The sequence below is a fragment of the Nyctereutes procyonoides genome, unplaced genomic scaffold, assembly GCF_905146905.1.
Source record: "Nyctereutes procyonoides isolate TBG_1078 unplaced genomic scaffold, NYPRO_anot_genome, whole genome shotgun sequence".
Classification (NCBI taxonomy): domain Eukaryota; kingdom Metazoa; phylum Chordata; class Mammalia; order Carnivora; family Canidae; genus Nyctereutes; species Nyctereutes procyonoides.
In genome coordinates this window covers 18,321,568-18,344,463 of record NW_026575120.1, presented here as the reverse complement: position 1 = coordinate 18,344,463, position 22,896 = coordinate 18,321,568, and the positions used below count along the sequence as shown (strand labels likewise).

Genomic DNA, 22,896 nt, shown 5'->3' with positions numbered 1-22,896 from the left:
GACTTTTTTCATACTTCCTTCATCTTACTCTCTTTAAATAATTTTTCTAGATGTCCTGTCTTGTTTTCTGAAGTCTCATCTCTTCCGGGACATGGACTGGGCATTATTCATCCTTGAATCCCTAGCAGTCTGACTCATGGTTAGTTCAGCATTGGTGGAACACATGAGTGACCCCTCTTAGTGGCCATGTCATTGTTTGTGTCAAGTTGTAGTAAAGTCATTTCCTCCCACTTGTACAATGCCTCAGTAGAGAGCCTTCCATTCTCATGGTCTCTTTTGCCCATAGTTACTTGGAATTGGGGATAGAATGAGTCCTTTAACATCAGATACTGGCCACAAGAAATCTGGAGGCAGAGGTCAGCCATTCAGGGGCATGTATACAGATCAGCAAGGAGTGGAAGGTGGTCTACAGAGAGAAGAGAGCAAGAATCCATGGGAACGACAGGAGAGAGACCAAGCTTTCATTTGTTCCTGACAAGTTTTCTGCTTCTGATCCCTCATAAGACACCTGTACATTCCTTTACCAAGGGAAATATTTTTTAAGGTTTTATTTTATTTTAAAGATCTTATTTTATCTCTGTGTCTGTCTCTGTGTCTGTGTCTGTCTGTCTCTTTCTTTCTTGTGCACACACATGTGCCCACTTTTTATTCTTAAATGGGTACTACCATTTTTACTGTGGCTAAAATCATGAGGCCTCATTATGGTTGGAATTCATCTTTTTGAGTTAACAATGTTGATTACGTGTATCGCCATGCAAGCTCTGTTACTAAGATGACAGTAATTGAACAAATATAATTAATGTAATTTATATTTACAGCTGTTGGCATCTGAAATCTTTTACATGAAGATGGAAAACTCAGATAACAATTGATGCATTGGGGGAAGGACCCAAGAAAAAGGTCAGATTCAAGATTACTTATTTACTTATGTACTAATTATATTTAATGTGTTTTAAAAATATAATAAAACCTCTCTAAACCAGTCCTTTAGGATTTCACCTTTGTAGTAGTTTCATACAGTAACTGGGTTGAGTTGATTTTTTTTATTAAAATTTTTTTTGTATGATAAAACACATGCACCAAAATCTACACAATACAAATATATAGCCCAATGAGTAATTGCAAGGCAGACACACCCTTATAATTACCACCCAGGCCAAGAAATATAACTTTGCCATCCACCCTGAACGCCACTCCCTGTGCCCTATCACAATCACAACTTCCTCGAGATTAATTTTTAAATATATAAATGACAAAATGATTACATAACCAATAGTACAAATAATTTCAAAGAGAATGTTTATCTGTATCAGACTAATTTTTTGTATTTAAAATAATTGTTAAATCCTACTCGTAAAAAATGTATGATAATATTGGCATACTCATGACTCTCTGGTTTATTGTGTGCTCTCTATAGGTCATTGATAGCTAGGCAGGTAGATAGACATTAATATAGTTTTAATATATTATTCTCACTATAGCTTGCAATGTGTTATTTTAACAGATGAAGAAGCCAAAGATCAAAGATAAAGAAATTTGCTCATGGGTCAAAGCTAGGATTGAAATCAAGTAGATCTAACATTCCTTTCCAGTATATCCTGATACGATAATTCTAAGCGGTTCCTATTTGTTCATTAAAACAGGTTTGCCTGTTCATTTATGCATGTAGTTCTGTTACTGTATGCTATCAAAAATAAGAAACCTCATTATTGGGATACCTGAGTGACTCAGTGGTTGAGTGTCTGCCTTTGGCTCAGGTCGTGATCCCAGGGTCCTGGGATCAAATCCCATGTCGGGCTCCCTGCAGGGAGCCTGCTTCTCCCTCTGCCTGTGTCTCAGCCTCTCTCTTTGTGTCTCTCATGAATAAATAAATAAAATCTTTAAAAAAAAGGAAACATTATTATTTTTTAAATTATGTAATACAAATATTTTCTCCCAAGATGGTCTTTTCTCTTGGTTCATTCTCATAAGTGCTTCACCTTATTTTTAACCTAACTTATATAGCCTGGCTCAAAGTGGTAAACAACAACAACAACAACTCTTACAGAATACATATTGTCAGACACCATGCTGAGCAGTTAACATTGGAAATTTCGTTTAACCCTGAAAATGACTCTTTGAGATGGGAGTTATTATCTCTGTCTTAGAGATGAGGGCACAGGGCACTGCAGATAAGAAGAGCTAAAGGTAAATCTAGGTGTTTCATTGGCCACAGCTCACAGCACTGGCCATTCCAATGCATGCCCACTCTTCATTACACACCTCTTGCCTTCTGTGATCACCAGGTCTCTGTTGGCATCTGAACTATGGGTCTTTTTTTCTTTTTTTAACTTGAATATTTTTGAGTAACTCAATTGAACCTAGAGCAAATAAAAGAGATACTAGGTGAAGCAAATGAACCCAAAGTCCTATCTGTGCTCCTAAGACTGTCTCTTGGCTTTCTTTCCCTGATTTACAACATTTCTGAGTAAATGCTTTGAAGGAGAAGATAGACTTCATCCAGCCATCAATAGAAAGCTCTGGTGGCTGCAGTTTCTGTGACTTACAAAAAAGATACACAAGAGAAGAGGTACTGAAAACTTCCTTTCCTGCTTATTAATTGCCATGGATATTTTTAAAAACATTAGACTGTTATGGCAGAGTGGCAACGAAAGAATAACTTTTTCAATATGAATTGAAGTTCTTTTGGATTTAGTTTGTGCAGCAACTTATATAAACCTGCCTATCACTGTAAAAGAGCTTGTCTTCTTTGTTTTCAAAGTCATAATTTAAATGACAACCAAATATGTTAAGTGGCTTTTGTAAACTTGCTACGATCTTTGCATGCCCAGACTTGTCTGGTACAAAGTGTACAAAACAGACATGTGATTTATAAACTATGGGGTAGTCAAATGAATACAAAGAAAAAGAAAAGAATTCTCTATATTTGAGTGTTTGGAAGCGATACTTTAAAAAATATTGTAAGGAAAACTTATTTTCTGCCATTTATCTCAAACAGACTTGAATAAGGCGATAAATTAGGCATGCTAATTATTCCCTATCAATAATATCTGGAAATAATGCTTGAACCTTCAAACTGTTTTGTTTCTATTGTGAGGATCACAGAAACAGAGAGTGGAAAGGATCTCAAGAAAGAACAAAATTCTGGTTTTTGACATTGGGCTTCTCCCCTAATTTCTCTGCACCCATATTTCCTTCTGAAAAAATGGAGACATTATCATTACCTGAAGGATGACACAGAGACTAAAGGTTCTTGATGTAGTCAAAGTGAATGATAGCCTCGCTGCATGTTCAGAGATGACAATTTGGTTTAGATTACTTGACTTATGTACTTTATAAGTTTTCATTGGCTAACTGCCTTCCTGGTATTACACAGAAAGCTAAAGAATACAAACTCTATTGCATGCCTAGGTGGCTCAGTTGGTTGAGCCTCTGGCTCAGATCATCTTGGGGTGGTGAGGTCTACCCCTCCACTGGGCTCAGGGTGGAGTCTGCTCAAGATTCCTCTCTCTCCTTTTCCTTTTGCCCCTCCCCCTGCTCTTACCTGCACATGTATACTCTCTCTTTCTCAAATAAATAAATAAAATCTTAAAAAAAACCCAACCATACTCTAGTGGCCTGGAGGCAATAGGAGTTCAATTCTTGTCTGATTTTGATCTTCAAACTTTTAAATATATAAAGTAGTTACACAGTAAAAGAATATTGAACAACAACAACAATGCCTTGGATCATTACATTTCCTTCTAACGGGCTCGGGTATCATATCATTAAGATACGACCACCCCTGGGGTAAAGGCAGTCTTATTCCCGTTAAGAAACGAACAAATTGGGGCACTTGGGTGGCTCAGTTGGTTAAGCACTTGCCTTTGGCTTGGGTTGTGGTCCCAGTGTCCTGGGATCAAGCCACACATTAGGGTCCCTGCTCTGTGGGGGTACTGCTTCTCCCTCTCCCTCTGCCTGCTACTCCCCCTGCTTGTGTTCTCTCCCTCTGTCAAATAAATAAAATATTTTTAAAAAAATGAACAAATTGAGGCCTAGTAAGGTTAATGATATGCTCAAATTCAAATAAATACAGCCCAGAGCAAAACAACGCTGGAACTCAGGTTTCAAATTCTGTATTTTATTAACTAAGCTGTTATGGAGTTCATTTTTTATCTCTACTGCTGTTTTTAAAGCTGTCTGGAAACAAAAAAATGTAGAATTGAAAAAAAATGTAGAATTGCCTTTGTATTAAGTGAGACTTTATACAAGCTAAATCAAATTCAAATTTTATTGTAATTTTTTGGGTGAAAGATGAACTGGATTCTTTTGATTGGTCCAAAATGACTAGTTATAATAGAGTTCACAAGGAAAAAAGATTATTTGGACCACAAAGTGACTTCACTCCATTCAGAATTGTTTCAAACTAAACTTACACTCAGCTTGAAAAAGCCTATGTGAAGCTTCAGTCAGAACTGCTGGCTAGCAGAACAGTGTCTACATTTGTCGTATGTTGGTTAACATACTCAACTGAAATTTCTCCACAGCTACAACTGTGGACTCCGGTTTCTAAAAACTGTTTAATCCTTTTAAAGCAGATGAGATTTGCCAGGGTCCTTTTTTGATAAACAAAGAAAGGGTATGTTTTATAAGCATTAAGTTAACATAAGAATTGTTATTAATTATCTTTCACCATGGCAATGGACCGCAAGCCATTAAGCAAGACACCCTTAAGTGAGATTAGAATGCAAGTAAATAAGCAAATGTTGAGTAAATAAGTTTCCAACCAATTTTATTCATTTATAATTTGTAGATAAATAAAAACTTGCCCTTGGAACTGGCGTTTCTAAAACTCAATCTCCAGTGTGTTGCAGAAAACATCACAGGTGTTGAAGATGAAAAGAGAAGCCGAACTCTGATGATCAAAGTCTCAAGGAAGAAAGGGAGCAATTGTTTTTCCAAAAAGGTTTTTTTGGTAAGAGCCTTGATAGCCCCAAAAGAGTGCTTAACATGTTTGTCTGCAATTAGAACCCCTCCTATGTTCTGGACTGTTGTTCTGGACTATTCCCACCTAAGCTTTACATCTCTCTCTACCTCTATGCTCTGGATATGTCCTCCCTCATAATTGATTTCCAATCAATGATATTTTCTTTATTAATGTTTTGCTGGTATATAAGAGAGAAACCACATGTTTGGTTTTGCTTAAGAACTGGTTGGAGGATGGTGACAATTAAATTCAAGATGTGCTGCTGTTGTAATTTGCTAGATCTGAATATAACAAGAGAAGAAATTAATTTGTAAAAACAATATCATACACCAGGTCTATGCTTTCAAAAAAGAGAATTGATCCTCTCAAGAGTGTCTGAATACCAACTGGCAAATTTGTAGATTAGCTGTAACCTTGTCCCAGTCCCAGGCCAGTGCCTTTCCTTCGGAATTCAGATAGCTGTGCACTTGCCGGTCATTATCATTAGGTATAATGAGTTTATGAGGTTGGAAACCAATTAAAGTACTGATACAGCAAAACTAATTTGGAAAGGCAAATGTATAACAAGCAAAAAAAAGTCAATATTTTTGGAATTTTTTTTTATTTTCCAGGTAATCACTTTCAACAGTGTATGAATTGAGATTTAATTGCTGAAAAAATTTTTTTAATAATTATTTATTTATTTGAGAGAGAGAGTGGGAGAGAGTGTGTGTGAGCAGCGAAGAGGCAGAGGAAGAGGGAGACAAGGAGACTCCCTATTCATGGGAAGTCCAACATGGAGCTCAATCCCAGGACCACTGAGGTCATGACTTGAGCTCAAGTCAAGATTCAGATTCCCACCTAACTGAGCCACGTAGGGACTCTTTGAAAAGTAATTATGTATTTTTAAGAAATTGTAATGCCTTAAGAATATAGGGTATATCATGTTCTGGAATATTGTAGAGAAAAAAATCCATCCTCCTTTTTCGCTTTATGGAGGGTATTAATATATACAGCTCACATGGCAGAGCACTGAGGTCTCCTGCCAAAAGCCATGTGAGGGAGCCGTCTTAGGAACAGCGTCCACACCCTCAGCTGAATGCAGCCCCATCCTCATTGCAACTTCATGAGGGACCCACAGCCACCCAACTACACTACTCTTAATTTCTTCAGCTGTGGAGTCATGTTGGTCGCTTTAAGCCACTAAAAGGAAAAAAAAAATGATAAAATATGATGAGCTGTTGGGATTTAACCACTTTCACAAAGTATCCTGGACTTCTAGAAAGAGCTGCAAGAGTGGTAGAATCACTGTTGCTCTCTGTTGCACTGGAAATTTTTTTTTAAACTTTCAAAACAGTGTTATTTCAAAGGTCTGAGTCCTTTCTGGAAAGCACAACACTGGGTTCAACCTCATCTAATTAAGCAAATATTTGTTAAACATCTCATATTTGTAAGGCACTTTAGGAGATTACAAAAAAAAAAAAAAGTTGACACCAAAGGAAAGGAAATCAGTCAGTGATTACTTGTATGTATACTTTAAAAAAAAAAAAGTCCTACATCTAAAAAGTATTAATAAACACAGTATGTTTGTCAGAAATTCCCTTGCCCTTTTACATACCTGCCTTCATACCTCTCCTGTTTGCCCCTGGAGGTATTCTTCCCACCTAAGCTTTACATCTCTCAAAATTGCAAGGGTCCAGGACGGGGAGAATCATTTGCATTGTTCATGTTTACTCTTTGTAAGACAGTACTCAAAAGATCATTATCTGTTATCTGTCTTGCTACCTCACAGAGATGAGACCATAAAGCAGAGTTGACTATCCTTGTTTTGACAGATATAATTTTTGGGGAAGGAGTTCCTTCCAATGCATTTAATCATTTTGATGGGGAAAAGGTGACCTTCTGATTGCTAAACTAAGATGATGAAGGAGGGCAGAACTGGAAATAGTAGCCAAATGAATAGGGGGAGTTGAGCTAAGTGCTCACATGATATGATTTCAGACGCCATAAAGTCTCTTAGCCCTAAAAATTACCACTGCTCTGTAATGTCTGAAATCTTCATCTCTTTCCAGTTGAAGGCTCTGTTAAAATGCAAAACAAATGCCCTGTGAGAAGTAACATTTTAATTGTGATCAGTCATTTATTCCTTTGTGAAAGTGTGTATTAGATTGTTTCTTAGCAGTAGATTTTGATCGAGAACATTGAATGCTACTGTAGGATGAGGTAGAGAGTTCTAGGTATCTCACCTATTGGACTAGGAAATACCTTCTGGCAAAAAACCCATATAAACACAAATCTCAACCAATGCAGTCTTTTTCTTTCAAGTGTCCTTTTCCTTCTGGTTTGTCTGCTTACAGTTACCTTCAAATAGTTGTTTTTTTATGTTTGTTGTGAAGTCATAATCATTATCTGTAACAGCCTTATACAGTTATTCTTCTATTACCAGAAGCAGAATACATTTTAAAAACCTAAAAATTAACACATCAATTCTACAAATTGTTACTAGTAAACTAATTAGATAACTGGGTGGCTTAGTGGTTGAGCATCTGCCTTCAGCTCAGGGTGTGATCCCAGGTCTGGGGATCGAGTCCCACATCAGGCTCCCTGTGAGGAGCCTGTTTCTCCCTCTGCCTATGTCTCTGCTTCTCTCTCTGTGTCTCTCACGAATGAGTAGGTAAAATCTTAAAAAAAAAAAAAAAAGATTGTAGTCCACTATAAATGGGCCTGGTTTTTAAAATATCAAAATAAAATGTTATTGAGATACATGCAATCACTTCCCCCCAAATGAATACACTAAATGTATATGTACTTGTTCTGTCATAGATACTTTACCCTTATAGGGTGCATTTAAAAAAAATCCTCAGAGGCCAGAAGCATTTGCAGTTAAGTTTAACAACACCAACAGTTGGTTGCAGTTAAAAACCTCCCCATTTTCATCTTATTTTATTTTTCCTTCCCTTCCCCTATGTTCATATGTTTCATTTCTTAAATTCTATACATGAGTAAAATCTTATGGTATTTGTCTTTTTCTGACTGATTTCACCTAGCTCTATCCATGTCATTGCAAATGACAAGATTTCATTCTTTTTGATGACTAAAGTAATATTCCATTATAATATATATGTATATTATATATATAAGGAGAGATAAAGAAGTATTCCATTATATATTATATATACATATATATACACATATATGCATACACACACACACACACACACACACATATATATACGGACATTCATCTGGGCTCTTTCCATAGTTTGGCTATTGTGGACATTGCTGCTATAAACATTGGGATACAGGTGTCCCTTTGAATCCCTATCTGTATCCTTTGGATAAATACCCCAGTAGTGCAATTGCTAGGTCATAAGTAAGCTCTCTCTCTCTCTCTCTCTCTCTCTCTCTCTCTCTCCTTAAAGATTTTATTTATTTAGTCATGAGAGGCAGAGAGAGGCAGAGACACAAGCGGAGAGAGAATCAGGATCCCTGCAAGGAGCCCAATGTAGGACTCAATCCCAGATCCAGGGATCATGCCCTGAGCTGAAGGCAGACACTCAACCACTGAGCCACCAAAGCATCCCAGGGAGGCTCTCTTTTTAACTTCTTGAGGAATCTCCATGCTGTTTTCTGGAGTGGCTGCACCAGTTTGCATTCCCACCAGCAGTGTAAGAGGGTTTCCCTTTCTCCACATTCTCACCATCTGTTATTTCCTGACTTGTTCATTTTAGCCATTCAGACCATGTGAGGTGATATCTCACTGTGATTTTAATTTGTAGACAAACCATAAGAGACTCTTAACTCTAGGAAACAGAGAGTTGCTGGAGGTGAGGTAGGTGGGGGGGTGGGGATGGGGTAACTGGGTGATGGGCATTAAGGAGGGCACTTCATGGAATGAGCACCAGGTGTTATATGCAACTGATGTATCACCAAATTCTACCCCTTGAAGCTAGGAAACAAGACAAAACCCAACTTTCTTCAGCTAGTTTGAAATGCATCAAATGTTTTTTCATAAACATCCCTGCAATGGAGCCACTCCTTCCTCATGGTGAAACCCCTGTAGTTTCTCTATTCGGAACTAGAAATATCCAAATAAAAGTGAACCACACAGTGGGCCCTCAGCATCAAACCAGGGTCTAAACTACTACCAATAAGTCTGGACAGTGAGCAGCCAGCCTCCCCTTGGATTTCTCTCCCCTTCCTATCTAGAATGGGGAATGTTCCTAATCTCCAGAATTGGCTTTTGTTTTTTACTATATCTGAATAAAATAAAGGTGGATAATACATCGGTGTGAAATCCAGTGCTAAATGCCATTCATTTACTTTGGGGTGAGAGGTCAAGGACAGAGGAGAAGCTGGGTTTCCATATGTGCCTCAGGACTGAGTAGGGTTTAATCACCTTGGTTCTGGAGCCTCTGGCCTCATCCTTATTCTCACATCCTCATGCAAGACTGTGCCACGCACAGACTTACGGGGGGCTGAAGAGGGACAAGAAGAAGGGTTGGAAATTTTTTTGCTTTGTATAGTTTTGTATAAGATCGGCTTTGGTTTTAGTGGGGGGTCCAGGGGGAAACTTTAAGCTCAAGTTCCTACTCTGGGATCCTCACAATTTTGCATACAGGTTGGAGGTGAGCCAAGTGTCCTTTCTATTTCCATTTAGTTTTTTAGCCCCTATTCCTGTTCTGATTCTGTTCATAGACTAGAATAGCCTCTAGATCACATACAGCCAGCCTAGAGTCTATGTAATAGGCTCCATGTAATATACTTTTGTCCCTTCTCTCTTTAATTATATTTTCTAAGTTAAATTTATTCTTATCTTAGTAACAGAAATTTTTATTATGATGCTTTTACCTTTGATTTTTTTCTACTGCATACTTGAAATAGTTGACATTATAGCAATTCTATGATAAACTCTGTATTTCATTTATCAATCATAAATAACTCCACCTGAATAGGTCAAGAGCAAACATCTATACCCTCTGGAGGCAAACTTCTTCCTTTAGTGCAGCTGGCTGGCATTAGCTAAACATCCAGTGATTTACCACAATGCAGCTGTGCACCAATAGAGGCTGCCCAGTGCTTACCACTGAAGATCTCGTGCACTAAAAGATAGAAGAAATGAGGAAAAGAACACAAGTGCTGGTTAGCAGTTTATTAGTCATTTCAGTTTTCTTCCAAAGAAAATAGTTCCACTGAATCCACGGATGGTGCTGGTGTGGTGGGCAGAAGCAGGATAATCAGCTGGCATGGCTTTGAAGTGTGGTGGCAGGGCTTCCACCCCTTTCCCAGCTCAGCTGTTGAAGCAGAGAGAAACTTCAAAGGCAGACTTGCTGTTGTTACTGCTGGTGGGGGGTTGTGATTCCCTTCAATTGGCTTTAGAGAAAAAATGAGGAGGAATTCATCCTCTTCCTTTCCAAGGTTTAATGCTCACCAAACGATATACCAGCTTTTAGTTATGACTATCTCTATCTAATGGATGCAAATAAAAAAACAACCACAGTCAATTTCATTGGGATGTACATTTATTTAGGGACAATATTTTTATAAATCATCTGAGATAGCCAGTTTCTGTAATTTGTCCAGATTGTGCAACATGTCAGTGATACAAGTAAACTGCTCCTAATTACATTTTCTGCTCACAGAAATATATGGTGGTTTTCCTAAGAGCAAAGTGTAAGATCGGCCCCATGCTGTTCTACCCCCTGCCTGTAATTATGACTGTTTACAATCCTGTAGTCAGTTTTTCATTCTATTATCTGCAGTGCACTCAAACTCTTCTGTGAGTCAAAAAAGAATTATTCCATTAGTCAGCAATTCACCTTGTACAAGAAAGACATTTTTGAATAATATAATTAAAATTTAAAAGCAAATGCAATTTCCCTCAGTAATTTCATTTGGTCTAAACCTTTCCGTTTAAAATTTATGTTCTTTACTTCATAATTATAAAGGGAAAAGGAAACAATGCTTGAAATATTAACTCTAACTCTTAAAATTAGGAATGGCTTTGATTCAAAAACTTCTTGGACAGGGATGTGGACAGGGAAATTCCCTTGCCACTACCTCCCACCAACTTTTATCTAAAGAAATATGAAAAATTAGATAAAAACATTTCAGTGTAAGGTACAAGATATGAGTCTTCAGTGAAGCTTATTATGCTAAAAAAGTGTAAGTAACCAGACAGTTATATTAAACTCGAGAGTTACATGATCAAAAAAGCAAGTTGCCAACACCAATATAAACGTGTCCATTTATTCAGCAGCATGGCTCCAGTATGGTCCAAAGAAGACTGTTCTGGTGGGAATAGAACTATGGGATTGAAAAAAAAAAGAAAAAAGCAAACAAACTCTTGGGAAAACAATGAAGGGAAAACATTCCAATCACAAGAAGCTTCCACAATTAGCAGATGGGAATGCTTCATGACAAGAGTAGAAAAGGCAGTCTCCTGTGCGAGTTCATTTGGAAGAAGCAAAGATCGTTAATTCAATTAAAGTGTGGTAACAACAGCAGTAAGAACACAAATTCATCCATTATCCATATGACATTTATCACAGAATACAACTGAAGAGGATGATATTCTTCCAATGACTGGATTTTTACTTTGTAATTTTGCAAAAACGTTTAAATCAAAGTAGCATAAGCTCCAGATTCTCACTTCCAAAGATGTATTTTTATTTCTGATTGTATCCTGAAGAAATGAAAGGTCCTAAGTATGTGCAGATGGTCTGCGTCCAGTTCTTTTGACCCCCCCCCTTTTTGGTATAACAAATAACATGGTGATGCAATTTTAAAAAGCAAAATAACACACATGGGAAAAAATGACAAGTAAAATGGTTCTATGAAGATAGGGTTTTAAAAGAAGTGCTGTTCATGACTTAGTATATTTAGGAGCTTACTACCAGACTGTTGAACAATTACTTAGGTTGTTTGTTCATTTTCTGTGATTTCATTCCAATGAGAGTTGCACACTGTCAGCTTGGTTTTGTGGCTGCTGATAGTCATACTTCCTTGCTATTAAAAAACAAAACACAACAACAAAAAAATAAAATTAATAAAAATAGCAAAATAATTATTAGCTAACATCATTAAATCACAGTCAAGTCATGATTCTCAGTAAAGAATTAGCTTAGAATTAAATAATGTTTTTCATTAAAGGAAATGTATTATACTTTGTGATCCTCTAATTTCTCAACACTGTTAATATCCATTTTTATATATTTACTATTATTATTTGTATATCAGGCTTATTCAGAGCTTTAAAATAGAAGGTAAACATTAAGCTATTAAAGTTAAGATTTTTTTAAAAAGATTTTTATTTATTTATTTGAGAGAAGAGTGCATGTGCATAAGGGGAGGGGAGCAGAGAGAGAAGGACAGGCAGACTCTGCTCTGAGCACAGAGCCCGATACAGGGCTCGACCTCATGACCCTGAGATCATGACCTGAGCTGAAATCAAGAGTCAGATGCTTAACCACCTGAGCCACCAAGTGCCCCAAGTTAAATTAACATTTTATCATTTCCTTCTTTCTTATTTCCCACTTCCACCTTAAGTAAATAGTAATGCTTTTGTTCATAGCATAAGGAATCTGTATTTCTACTTTTCAGTCTAAGAGACCTATTATTGAACGTTGTCTTTGATATAAACTAGAAGAAAAGACAGATATGCATTCTGTATTTTTTTTGTACTTCTCAGAAATGTTTATTGAAGAAGCATGGTTTTAACCTGCAACTAGAGAAAGTACATGGTTAAAATCTTTGTGAAAGCGATTCACTACCTAGAGTTAAAACTTTCACTCTCTTCCTTAAGTTTTCACTGGCCAAGAAAGAGATACTATTTATTTATGCTACTCAGGGTGCATCCACAAATTTTTGTGAACTAAAGTTTATACAATTTTGTGAGTCCTCTTTAAGAAAAAGAACTTTGTTTGCTATTTCCTCTTGAACCACCAGATTGTCAGGACTACCTAGGTCACAAAACACTAAGAGTGATCCAATGTGATGGGAGTCATTAAATGTGCAATTCCACACATATAGTATTTATAAGAAAAACGGCTTTTTTTTAAAGATTTTATTTATTTATTCATGAGAGACATACACAGAGAAAGAAAGAGAGAGAGAGAGAGAGAGAGAGAGAGGACAGGCGGAGGGAAAAGCAGAATCCACACAGGGAGCCCAACGTGGGACTCGATCCCGGGTCTCCAGGATCCCGCCCCGGGCCGAAAGCAGCACTAAGTCGCTGAGCCACCCAGGCTGCCCAGAAAAACGGCTTCTAAAGATGTTTGCATCCTAACCCCCAAAATCTGTGACTACATTATTTTATAGGACAAACAGGACTTTGAGATGTGATTAAGGTAAAGACCTTTCGAGGGGGAGATTAGCTTGTACTATCTGGCCCAACCTAATCACATGGGCCTTAAAAATTAGAGAACCTTTCCTGAGTTCAGAGAAAAGACTAAGAAATAAAAAAGGAAGAATGATCTGAAAGATTAAATGCTGCTGGCTCCCAAGATGCAGGCCATAAACAGAGGAATGGGGGTGGCCTCTAGCAGCTGGAAAAGGCAAAGTCACAGGCTCTCTTCTAGAACCTCCAGAAAAGGGACGTCTGGGTGGTTCAGTCAGTTAAGCATCTGCCTTCGGTTCAGATCATGATTTCAAGGTCCTGGAATCGAGCCCTGAGTAGGGCTCCCTGCTCAGCAGAGAGTCTGTACAGCTCCCTGCTCAGCAGAGGGTCTGCTTCTCCCTCTGCCCTTCCTCCCCGCCCCTTCGTGGTCACTCCCTCACATACTCTCCAGCTCTGTTTCCCTTAAATAGATAGATAGATAGATAGATAAAATCTTAAAAAAAAGAACGAACTTCCAGACCTTCAGAAAGAAAGAGTACGCTGCTGACACCTTGGTTTCAGCCCTGTAAGGCTGTTCTAGGACTTTTATGCTATGAAATTGTAAGATCATACATTTGTTTTAAGCCACAGGATTTGTAGTAATTTGTTATAGCAGCAATAGAAAACTGACATGCCTTACAAACACAGGAATTCTGATAAATTATATTTTATGGCATTCCCATCAAAGAAAAAACCTGTGCACTTGGATTATATGTTTATATGATATGTTACTGAGTGTATTACTGATAGGAAATAGCTTTGTTTTGGCTAGGCATCAATGGAAACTTAATTCTTCATAATTTTCCATATAGAGCTTGTAGCTCTGCACTTTTGTTGTTTAATATTTATATTTTTTAAAGAATTTTTTATTGTAGTAAAATATAAATTTTGCCATTTTAACTATTTCTAAATGTAGAGTTCAGTAGTATTAAGTATGTTCAGATTGCTGTGCAACCATCACCAGCATCCATCCACAGAACTCTTCTGATCATCCCAAACTGAACTCCACACCTATTTTTTAAAGATTTTATTTATTTATTCATTCATTCATTCACTCATTCATTCATTCATGAGAGACATACAGAGAGAGGCAGAGACATAGGCAGAGGGAGAAGCAGGCTCCCTGTGGGGATCCTGATGCGGGACTCGATCCTGGAACTCTGGGATCAGGACCTCAGCTGAAGGCAGATGCTAAACCACTGAGCTACCCAAGTGCCCCAACTCCATACCCATTAAACAATAATTCCACACTTCCTCCTCCTCAGGCCCCTGGCAACCACCATTCTATTTTCTATCTCTATGAATTTGCCTCCTATAAGTAAAATATTTGTTCTTTTGTGATTGGTGTATTTCCCTTCATACTAAGAATAATTATGAGACATAAGGTCCTCAGGTTCATCTGCGCTGTATACCATGTGTCAGAATTTCCTTCCTCTTAAAGATTGACTAACATCCTATTGTATTTCTATACCACATTTTGCGTATCTGTCAGGGACACTTGGGTTGTTTCCGCCTTTTGGCTATTGTGAACGATGCTGCTGTGTTAAATTTTACTTCTCATTGTGAACTGGTAACATATGCAGAAGGTACAAGGAGGAAACAGTAAAAAGCGTATCTTCCTCCTACCTGATCAATCCTGCAGCTACCCACCCAATTCCTTCTCCTAAAGGAAGAGGTTCTTAGGAGAAAACTTATGCTTAAGACTTTAGAGGTTCTACTTGTGTTTATTCATGTATATATATGTGTGTGTGTGTATATACATAGGTGTATGTACATACACATACATTTTTCTATTTTTAACCTGAAATTCTATTCTACCCAGGACATATACTAGTGATATCTTGCCAATCATTCTTTCTTGCTTTTTTCTATGCACTCACACATGTATACACACACTTAAGTTTTTACTGTAGGCATTCTTTAAAAAATGTCCAGTATTTTCCCCTTAAATCCCACACAGTCCCATCAATTTAAGGAATGTTAATAATCTGATGCATAACTTTCCAAGCCCTCCTCCATGGTTACATAATTACATAAAACATTATATTACACATAGATTAAACAAGGGATACTTTGGTCATTTGATTTTAAAAGAATAGCATCCTGGTATATATACTATTTTATCTTATTCTTCTCATTTAATAATACACCTTGGAAACCACAGCTCATTCTTTTACAAGACCAGTGCTCTAACCCCTGAGCTATGGAGCCAACCACTACTCATTCTTTTAAATGGTGGCATAAAAGGCTGTGGCTTAGATGTACAATTCATTCTGGCTCCATACATTTTAAAAACTTTATTTCTTCTCCCTGACGTACATACTCATAGTGTTCGGTACTATATGACATATGAATATTGAGACATGACCTCTGGCTTGTACATTGATATCACATGCCATATTCCTGAAAGCCATTCTTTCTTTCTTTTTTTTTTTTAAAGTAGGCTCCGTGCCTAGTGTAGAGCTCAATGTGAGGCTTGAACTCACGATCCTGAGGTCAAGACCTGAGCTGAGATCAAGAGTTGAATGCTTATCAGTCTGAGCCACCCAGGTGCCCCTGGAAGCCATTCTTATATTGTTTTTGCTTGCAGTAATTTAATTATACTAGAAATGACTGCAAACTCCATAAATACAAGATTCAAACCCAAACTAAAGGCAGCTCCAACCCAGTTACCCCTCAGCCAGATCCCCAAATGCTTTTGGTCACTTCAATGCTACTCCACATGAGGGGATGTGTAGAGGAGGGCAAATTAGAGCAAAAAGAGATAGCAGTCTTAACTGATGGTTAAAATAGCTAATTTTTGCAAAATTTATAAAAGTATCATCATATGAACACTTTGCCAGGCTGTATAAGCAGAGAGGGTCCTGAAGCTTCAACTTCATGGCAGATCTACTTTTTGCTAATGATGTGCTAAGTATCTAAAAAAGGCATTAAGTTTTCATTACCAATTATTTCTGATAACCTTTTGCTAATTGAACACAATTCCAAAAAAATCTATTTTAAATATGACTATATTCAACACAAAACATACTTACAAATGGAGTACATTTCCAGTTGCTGTCTTAAACGAATTTTGCTTATTGTATCATAAAAGCTGGTCTCTGATAAAGTTTCTGCTGTAGGTGGCACACTGAATATTCTCATAATTTTCCTTTTATTCCTTAGACACAAAACCAATAGGGAAGAGAGATTTACATTAATATCTATAGGACTGCTAATGGACTTGTGACTATAGTAATCAGAAGCTACATTAAAAGGATGTAAGTAACAATGAGCTTATCTCTTTTGTCTCTGTGAGATGCTTTCTTGGCTCAAGTGTTCTTGCTTTCACTACAAAGTATGACACTGTACATGTATGGCCACAGGGCTCGAAGAAAGAAAAGAAAGCTGAATACAGCCACTTAATACAACCACATGAAGTACCTCTGTCATGCTTTCACTCCTATCCCCCATCAAAAGCCAAGTATTATACAGAAAAATGCACAAACAAGAAAACATCTTATTTTTCTCCTCCCTCTGGTGTCATCCAAATAAAGCTAAATTACTGGGTTAGAGAATAAACAGAATGTGAGGAGATCTTAATTTTGGAAAATAATGAATCATCACATTTCTTAAATACAATAGCATGGCCTTAGTGGGCCCCCCTACTTAAAATTAACAACAGTGTGTCTCTGTTTTTAAAACAGGAGGGTGGAGAGGAGGTGGTGGCTATTTTTGGAGAAAAGCTGTTACCTGCAAGTGGATGGGGGATGATATATGGAGCCCTCTCTCAGCCACCCCTGAGTCCAGGCTGCCAATGGGCCAGCTGTTCCAGGGGTCACACGGCCTGGAAGGGGAAACCTGCTTGTCTGATGGCAGGTGCTCCCCAAGCCAAACATAAGTTATTTTTCAATTACTAATTACTTTGAACTAATGCTTTTTTAACCTTGGTAGAGAATACCAAGAAGCACATGGCTATAAGGAGAAGCAGTTCAGTCCAACTAATACTGCTTTTCCTCTCTCTCTCTCTTTGGAAAAGAATAGTTAAACTATGCTACAACATTTGGAATTAAAGCAGGAAATACTTATTGAGGAATTACATGATGTGACACAGCAGGGACACAAAGGTTAAAGGTTAAAGTCCTTGTTCTGAAGGAACTAAGGTTTTTGTGGGATGGACAAATAGATAATACCATTATTATTTAGTAAGGGCTATGATACGGTCGTGTATGAGAATCAGAAAGGAAAACTTAAATGTGTGAAGAGGGAATTGCTAAATACATAGGAATTGGTGTTTCTGGATTTCACAGACATGGGCCAAAAAAATATGCTCATCCAAGAGTGACAGTGAACCCAGGCTGGATGATAAAATTGAGCTATACTAGAAATGATAGGAAGGGGGTTACCTGGGTGACTCAGTGGCTTAAGTATCTGCCTTTGGCTCAGGTGGTAATCCCAGGGTCCTGGAATGGAGTCCCACATTGGGTTCCCCGCTCAGTGGGGAGTCTGCTTCTCCTTCTATCCCTATGCCCTGCTTGTGATCTCTTGCTCTCTCTCTCTCTCTCTCAAATATATATAATCTTAAAAAAGAAAAGAAAAGAATAGAATGAAAAGGCAAAACCAGTCAGAGTGCCCAGAAGTGCACTTAAATCTCCACCTCTTTTTTTTTTTTATTTAAGATTTTATTTATTTATGATAGACATAGAGAGAGAGAGAGGCAGAGACACAGGCAGAGGGAGAAGCAGGCTCCATGCCGGGAGCCTGATGAGGGACTCGATCCTGGGACTCCAGGATCGTGCCCTGGGCCAAAGGCAGGTGCTAAACCGGTGAGCCACCCAGGGATCCCCTAAATCTCCAACTCTTAAAACAACAGTCTCTTCAAAACCAAACTGGTGTCCAGAGCTCCAGAACAGACCCGAGTAGACAGTGCTTTCATAGCAGAAACAAAAATGCTGATGAAATTATTTTTGTGCATTTAATTCGGAACAAACAAAAATGTGACCTTTTTAAAAGCCCAGTTTCTTATCAATCCCAAAATACTAAAAACTTTACCTCTTGGCATACATGAAGAGAACAAAGCTAACAAGAATCACTACCAAGTAAACATTGGTGGCTTCGTTCCAGGCCTCATGAACACTGTAATCCATAGAGCCATCGTCACCCATCACCCCGTAACCTCCAGGCATGGGGCTAGAAGAAAGAAAAGAGAGCAGGGGTTTTCTTAGTTAGGGGTGGTACCACTGTCTGAAGAGAAGGGCTGGCAAACATATGGCCTTCTGGCCAACTCCAGCATGCTACCTGTTTTTGGATGGCCCAGGAGCTAGGAATGGTTTTACATTTATAAACAGATACATTTTGAGTGATTTTAAGACCTGTATAATATCCTTGATTTTTGCTTCCAGCTCTCAAAGCCTAAAATATTTACAATCTGGCCCTTTAAGAAAAAGTTTGCCAACTCCTGGCTTAGATAACTAGGGCGTGAAACATATTTCCCCTTACTTTTGATTTTGAAACATTTTACCTTCTACATGAAGGTGAAAACTGGAGTTTAAAGATAATATTACAAAAGGGATATATGGTTGAAATGTTTTGTAGTTTCTAAACTGTAACTATCACCCAGATGAAAGCACCCAAATATTTTAAAACACATATCCAGACAACTGGCCATGATGTTAAAAAAATCATGTCGTGCTCACGACAGCAGCTTAGAAAAGATGAGACAGCCATTGCAATGTTTCTCCCACTGGCCTCCCATGCAAGTGGAAAATGTCTGGAGCTTTATCTAGTTTTGGCCTCCTAGCCAAATGTGGTTGAAAGAAGGTATGGGATAAAAAGTTACTTTTTGCTATTTACACAGCTGTGACTTCAAGGAAATGCATTCTTTGAACATTCCCACAGAAAATAAGAGTAGTAAGAGCAAGTGTTATCAAATAGCAAGTAAAAGAGTAATGGTGTCCTCTCTGTGTAGTTGAATTTCTCCTTAAAGAGAAAGTTACCCCTTGTGTTGGATATAAAAGGTAAGTCTATGGGATCCCTGGGTGGCTCAGTGGTTTGGCGCCTGCCTTTGGCCCAGGGCGCGATCCTGGAGTCCCGGGATCGAGTTCCACATCGGGCTCCAGGCATGAGTTCTGCTTCTCCCTCCTCCTGTGTCTCTGCCTCTCTCTCTCTCTCTCTCTCTCTCTCTCTCTCGCTCTCTCTCTCTCCCTCTCTCTGTCTATCATAAATAAATAAATAAATCTTAAAAAAAAAGGTAAATCTAATAAGTAAAATGACCTGATATGAGAAAGAAAACCAAAAGCATTGTTTTAGACATTCTATAAGAGGGAGAAAAACTGAACAAGTGATAGGTGATAAATGTACTGTAGTTTCTAGGAATAAGGCAGTCATTTTTTAACTCCAAGAAAAAGAGTATCTGAAATTGTCCAAGAAATTATTTTGCAATTTTTCTCTAGACATCCTACAACAATGAAGGCCTAACAGATATTCTTGCACTAAAATATCTTCCAACCTCCTGTGAGCCTCCAAAATATTCTATAATGTAGATCTGGCTTAGTAATAAGTAAACTTATTAGACTGGTCTTGTAAAAATTAGCCAAGTAGTAATAAAAACAGAACTTACTTAAAATCATAAAAATTTATAGATGCAAGATCTAAATATTATTTAAACATTATACCATATCCAATTCCTTGATATTAAAGACTGGCTATGGATTTTTTTTTTTTAAGTGAGTAGGAGACACGGAGATTTTTCATTGTTATTTAATTCTTATTTCTTAAAACTGAACTCCAGAGTTTCTCTGAAAGTAACATTATGATTCATAGTAAGTAATCAGCCCATTTTAGAAATGGAAACTTATGGAAGACAACAGACTATAATTGTCTTTATGATTTATGGAATCTAGAATTTTGCTGGTGCTGAAAAAGTAACAACGAATGTGTTTTTGGCAAAAAGAGATGACTTCAGGTGTCTGATTTGAGATGCTGTAGAAGACCATGGACAATCATGCCACAGGGTGGGAGGTTTCAGGATTGGGAGCTAATTAAGACTTTGGGAAGAAACAGGGAACATACAGCAATAGCCACTAGAACATTTTGCAGGTATCCTTTTCCTGACAAATTACAGAAGTGTTTCCTACCTGTTTTCTAATACCTGAATGGATCTGAGCCAGGTTAATTTCTTGCTTCGATTTCTCACAAAATTCATGGGCCACTTGATAAGTGGTATATTCCTACAAAGCTTGTCTTCATCCTGCCACAAATATGCCCGTCTTTAATTGTATCTAGAGAAGGATTTTGTCATTACTACTGACCCAGAGTGTTAAAATCTTAACGTGTATTAAATAACATGTATTATACAACATCATTGGTATGCAATGAGACTACCATTCCAGTTTCAGGGACACGCACTTGAGTTATTTTTAGTACTGTAGTTGTGAAAGATTTGCACCACGGGTAGGCCTTTCCTGCTCAGTTCTCCACCATGGCCAATGGTGTGACTTTGCAAGACTGCCAGGAATAAGAAATGGCCTTGTCCAGAGTCATAGCACAGACCCATGGCCCACATGTGGCATGAACTATGACCGTCACCTCCCAGCACGCTAGTCTAACCAAGCCTACACACATACCAGTTACAGTTACTTCATACCACACTGCCTTCTACAGCCAAGTGCCCAGGGGCGTTACAATGTTTCTTTTTTGTTTTTTTTTTTTTAAGATTTTTATTTATTCATAGACACAAAGAGAGAGGGGCAGAGACACAGACAGAGGGAGAAGCAGGCCCCACGCAGGGAGCCCGATGTGGGACTCGATCCTGGGTCTTCAGGATCACACCCCAGGCTGCAGGCGGCGCCAAACCGCTGCGCCACGGGGGCTGCCCGTGTTACAATGTTTCATTCCTGGCAGGTTAATATATCAGCAAGATCACCAATGTAGCTGGCCACATGCTCGGATCCTCACTCAGGGCTCTTTTAAGAAAAACTTACTTTTTTTTTACATATTTCTCCTGGAGGCGAATGCTTAAACAATTTTGGTGAGGAGATTCTAGGATGAGCTTAATTAAGTCCCAAGTAAAACATTATTATCCAGAGCCAGAGTTCCCAAAATATGGCAACTAGAGTTTGGTTTTAGTTTGATGAAGTTTTAAGTTGAGAACTAGGAGAGGTTTTCCAGGGATCAAGTGACTACATTATACGTTTCAAAATTAGTTTCCTGATTTTAGGTTCCTGATACCATGTCTAAAATTGAGTGTCACTTGTCATTATGCCTCCAAGGTGATCATATTTGTCTCTTTGAGCTTTGCTATCTCGACACAAATTCAGGGTAGAATCACCCAGCAGGGACCCCTGGGGGGCTCGGTGATTGAGCATCTATCTGCCTTTGGCTCAGGTCACGGTCCTGGGTTCCTGGGAGTCCTTCATCAGGCTCCCCGCAGGGAGCCTGCTTCTCCCTCTCCCTGTCTCTGCCTCTGTCTCTCATGAATAAATAAATAAAAATCTTAAAAAAAATATATCACTCATACAGTCCCTCACAACACGATTCACAGCATTCTTGTGATTTCCTTTCTCTGTCCTCTGAAGCACTGGAGGTTTGGGTTCCTAAAGCGGAAAGGTTCTAAGTAACAGGCCTTCTACCGAGAGGAAGAAGGGCAATCTGAGGACTCATGATGGGCAGTGCACATCCTGAATTTCTGCACCCCGCCTGCTGCGAGGCACCGAAGTTCCATTTCACAGAAGCAACCGGGAAGGCGGTGGTAGTTACGTAACGAGGCCGAAGTAGCGCGGGCTCGGGAGGGGCGGCCGCACCGCTGTCCGTGCACCTGACGCCCAAACCCGCGCCGCTGCCGTGGGGACGCCGGTGCCGTGACCCCGGCCCTCCGGTCGCGCGGGTATGAAGTACAACCCCCCACCCCCCCACCCCCCCACCCCGGCCCCGGGAGTGGTCCCCGGCAGCCTCCCGACCGCCGGCACACCTGCCTCCCCGCCGCCCGCAGGCTGTGGCGTCTGGAAACCCTCGCCCCGCGCCGCCTCTCCCCTCCTGCGCCCGCGCGGCCCACACGGCTGCTCCGGGGCTTTATCCTCGTGACCCCGAAGGGCTCGAAGCGGCGCAGGCGTGCGGGGGCCGGGGGGGCCGGGGGCCGGGGGCCGGGGGCGGCCCCTTCCCCTTCCCCTCTCTCCCCTCCCCGGAGGGGCCCGGCGGGGCGGGGCGGGGCGGGCGGGCGGCGCCCAGGCCGAGGGGGGCGGGGCCGGGTGACGCGGTCCCGCCCCGGGCCCGAGAGGCGCGGAGACGCGGGGCCACTCACGCTGCTGGCTCCCGAGGCGGCGCGCGGCCAGGCTGCTCCGCGCGGGGCGCTTTCCCCCCGAGTCGGGGCCGCACGCGAGGGACCCGGTCACCGAACGGACCTGCACGACCTCTGCCTTCGTCATTTCCTGCCGGCCCGCCGGTTTCCGGATGGAACGAGGAGCCAGGTCTTTCCCCCCGCCCCCGTCCCCCTCTCAGTCTGGGAACGCGAGCGACGCTGCGAAGGCCCCGGTGCCGCCCCCGGCGCGTGAGTGCAGCCGGGCTCCCTCCCCCCCGCGCCCGCGCCCGCGCCCGCCCG

The 22,896-nt window shown here is 39.8% G+C and overlaps 2 protein-coding genes across 6 annotated transcripts in view; one reads left to right on the top strand and one right to left on the bottom strand.

Moving 5' to 3' along the window:
- Window positions 1–10,449: 10,449 nt before the first annotated feature.
- On the bottom strand, window positions 10,450–22,724 carry SMIM19 (small integral membrane protein 19). 5 transcript variants are annotated; one of them, XM_055334740.1, is made up of 5 exons: window positions 22,600–22,676; window positions 20,438–20,550; window positions 18,354–18,491; window positions 16,358–16,482; window positions 10,450–11,953 (listed from the first exon to the last, which is right to left on the bottom strand). In XM_055334740.1, exons 2-5 carry the CDS (start codon window positions 20,503–20,505, stop codon window positions 11,889–11,891), a joined length of 396 nt encoding a protein of 131 aa, XP_055190715.1. In that variant the 5' UTR covers window positions 20,506–20,550; window positions 22,600–22,676; the 3' UTR covers window positions 10,450–11,888. The 5 variants fall into 5 exon arrangements, with proteins under 5 accessions (XP_055190715.1, XP_055190716.1, XP_055190719.1 ...); XM_055334741.1 differs by lacking the exon at window positions 20,438–20,550 and having other exon boundaries at window positions 22,600–22,724; XM_055334744.1 differs by lacking the exons at window positions 20,438–20,550; window positions 22,600–22,676 and adding an exon at window positions 22,700–22,719.
- Window positions 22,657–22,896, top strand: part of SLC20A2 (solute carrier family 20 member 2) — a 101,052-nt gene continuing 100,812 nt past the window's right edge. The window contains exon 1 of the mRNA XM_055334738.1: window positions 22,657–22,765. The gene's annotated coding sequence lies outside the window, so the exon portion shown is untranslated. The remainder of the gene's footprint in view (window positions 22,766–22,896) is intronic.